The sequence below is a fragment of the Protobothrops mucrosquamatus genome, unplaced genomic scaffold (assembly GCF_001527695.2).
Source record: "Protobothrops mucrosquamatus isolate PMUCROS unplaced genomic scaffold, P.Mucros_1.0 scaffold300, whole genome shotgun sequence".
NCBI lineage: Eukaryota > Metazoa > Chordata > Lepidosauria > Squamata > Viperidae > Protobothrops > Protobothrops mucrosquamatus.
Genome location: NW_015386643.1, coordinates 69,521 through 72,853, shown reverse-complemented (window position 1 = coordinate 72,853; position 3,333 = coordinate 69,521). Strand labels below are relative to the sequence as shown.

General features: G+C 35.6%; 1 protein-coding gene across 1 annotated transcript in view; it reads right to left on the bottom strand.

Annotated features, from left to right (window-relative positions):
* The window catches only part of FAM120C (family with sequence similarity 120C), a 31,783-nt gene that overhangs the window by 23,252 nt on the left and 5,198 nt on the right, over positions 1-3,333 (bottom strand). Inside the window, exons 2-3 of the mRNA XM_015814937.1 lie at positions 1,430-1,676; positions 535-617 (exon numbers count right to left, since the gene is read on the bottom strand). Coding sequence (XP_015670423.1) covers positions 535-617; positions 1,430-1,676 — 330 coding nt within the window. The remainder of the gene's footprint in view (positions 1-534; positions 618-1,429; positions 1,677-3,333) is intronic.

Here is a 3,333-nt window from a genome sequence, read left to right as displayed (position 1 = left end):
GCAGAGAAAAAGCAACACAAATCTTGTTTTTCCAGTCCTGCTAGAGAAACACTATGAAATAATATGCCCAATTGATTCTATTTCTTAAATCTAGTCCAACCCTCTATTTTTTCCTCTATTTCTTCCTGAAATTCTTTGTTTTTTAAGTATTAGACGAATCTTTCCATTTCTTTTAAGAACTGACAATTGTGACACTTCATTTACACATTTCACATAGGTAATATATATATCTGGCTCTATTATCATCTCTTGTTGTATTTAAGATGATCGTTTCATTTTAAAGATACATTATTTGGGAAAAAGCATAGCTTTCTTCGAGTAAACACAATATAAGAGCGCAATTGTTTCTTAGAACTGGCTGCTAAATTTAGGGGTGTTTTTCCTCACTCCTCCCATTAGGATGCTATTTCTGAAAGCCAGAGACAGCTTAGAATCCAGACAACCCTCGAGTAGTTCTTTGGGCAACAACTCTGCAGTTCTTTCAATTCCTGCCTTGCTGCCCTTCGGACAGGACAAGGAGGGGGTATGTGTCACCTTAAGTGAAGCGAGCGGGTGGTCCGGTCCAAGAAGACTCCAATGGAAGGCAGCCAGGTCCTCATCGGGAAGAATGTGGTTCCCTGAGAGGGGGAAAGGTACAGTAACAGACAGTCAGCAACAGGAATGGAATTCAAGCCCTCCTTTCCCTCGCCCCCCAAATGGAAATCAGCAGAAAGTGTTATAGAATTTAAAGTTAAGAATTCGCAAATTATGTTTCGCAAGAGGAGAAAAATCTTGAACAGTATACTGAGAATCCCAAGTCTGAAACTCTGCAAACAGAACATCTGTACTTCAATATTGAACTTCAGAGTACAGCAAAGTGATTGAATTATGTTGTTTTGGTTAAAGTTGAAGCTCTTTTTTTGATTCAGGATGGTTAGTTAGTCTCCATAAAACGTGGCTCAGTTTGAAACGTTTCAGATCATATTCTGCTTTCTAGATAGCAGCAATTTCTCCTAATCTCTAGACATATGTAACCCTCCCAACCTGTTTTATTTTTATTTTTTTAAAAAAATTCCAGATCTGATAATTAATGATTCTAAACATTTTAAATAACAGCAAGAATTTAATGTATACCATACTATATAAAGATTATGAAGAATAGAGATGCCCCTACTCCAGTAAAAAGACTGGAGTTAAGATCAGGGATTTTGCAAATGGGACATCCTTGCCCTTGAGAAGATTACAAGCCAGCAGCAACCTATTTTTTTTTTCATCTGACAACGTGGAAAAAAAGTTATGCTCTTTCACATACATTTAGGAAAGAAAAAAAATAAAAAAGCAATGCACACTGAAAAGCTGCATTTTTCTAGTCACTATAGCTTTTTATAAACCATGGTTACAACAAACTATGATCTAACATGATATGTAAGGCTAACCAGTTTCAATTTACCCAGCAAGGCAGCAAATATAGGAAAACTGTTCAGCTTGAGACCCAGCTGCTTGGCCACCTCTTGCATAAGGAACTGGTTAGTGGTGAGGTTTTTGCCATTCCAGCTCAGCTTCAGGGCATGGGAACTATAGTAGGAAGGTATGTTGCAGAGAGCATATTCCGAGTCATGGGCAATCAGTCCATGAAAGCCATTCTCCCGAAAGAAAGACACCACTTCCTGATGATGATCCTCCAGGCTCTGGAACACCTGAAAGGAATAAAAGGACACGGATGAGTACAAAGACATTGCAAGCTTGTAATAAAGTACTTGCTTTGAGATAATTCATTTATTGATTTTATCTTTTTTTTCCTGCTTCTCACTCTTCAGAAGCTGGAAGCTGTGGAACATGGCATGGGAACACCCCAAAGGACTTTACAGCAAAATACCTGGGGGTCACGGAAATATTTCATTTGTGTTCAATTCTTTATGATCAGATATTATTATTTTTTTTTTAAAGCTGAACAAATTCATGGAGGAAGGTTTTCCAAATTTATGAGTCGTAGTAAGCAGGTACATGTAGTATTTAGAAACATATGGCCTATGAACATTAAATGACTGAGGCAAATTAGTCTTGTGCCTTCATCTGAGCCCAGTAAACTGGAGGAAATCTGTACTCTTCTTCTTGTTGATATGCTGTCCTGGATGCTGAATAACTATTGTTATTTTGTGTGTTTAGAACTCTTTGTTTGTGGCAGGCTATTTGTATGATGGATGTTTGGGAGGGGGGTTGAAATTAATATAACCATCAGAAATAAGCAATTGAAACATTGATATATGTTATTTGTATGCTACCACCTTTTCGAATTACTGTTTTCTTCCTTAGCTAATAGTGAAGATATAGCCATTGAAAATACCATTCAAAAGATAGCACAACTTTGGTGGTTAGGTCTGTTACAGTCAAATTATAGTCCTAACTGAAAAAAGGTAGAATATCAGAATTTCATCAGAATCCTAAGAATGAAACTACGGAAGAGCAAAACAACTTAAAGTCTTTATGGCCATAATAATGCTAAATATTACAGAGTAAGTCTATTCTTCAGCTCAAACAACACAAGCTTTTTGTTTAAGAACTTAAAAAAAAATTAGAGGAACCTGAGGGGACATTTCTTCTAAAGGTTTTCAATAGTATAACATCTCAGTGACTAGTCTAACAGGTGTCTAAATTTCATAGTGCATACTTCATTTTCTAGTGCTTTGTATTCACACACATTGTTTTCAGCTCCTTTAAAAGTACAACTTTTCCCACTGTCTACTCTAAGTCTAAGTTGTACTTAGCAACGATTTCCTTAACAACTGTGGTAAGAAAGGTCGTAAAATGGAGAAAAAATCACTTAACAACTGTCTTGCTTAGTAACAGAAATTTTGACCTCTATTGTAGTTGTAAGTTGAGGAATATCTGTACCAAATCTATATCATATGGGGGTTGTTATTAACACAAACCAAGAGAATGTGTACATGTAGAACTGGTTCTATAGAAAAAAAGAAACATGAATCCTTAACCTATAAAATACACCATAACTAACATTAATAGAATCTAAAAGAAATCAGTTCATTCCCTTCACCAATAAACTAGAAATATATTCGAGTTGAACATATTTATTTCCTCCTGATTTAAGTGGAAAAATTCAAGTACACATTTCAGTAAAAAGTGGTTCAGTTAATTAGATTATACCCAATATATTTAAAAATGCTTTTCTAAAGATTCTCAAAGTGGCACTGTAAACACATACATACAAACAACTGATCATATTATAAGTAACTCATATCTAAATTCTTTATATTTCAGGTCAGCTATTTCTAATGCTCCTTCAACCTCAGCTAATTTCCAGGCCTTTGCTTGCAAATTCACACTTGGCCTCAAGTA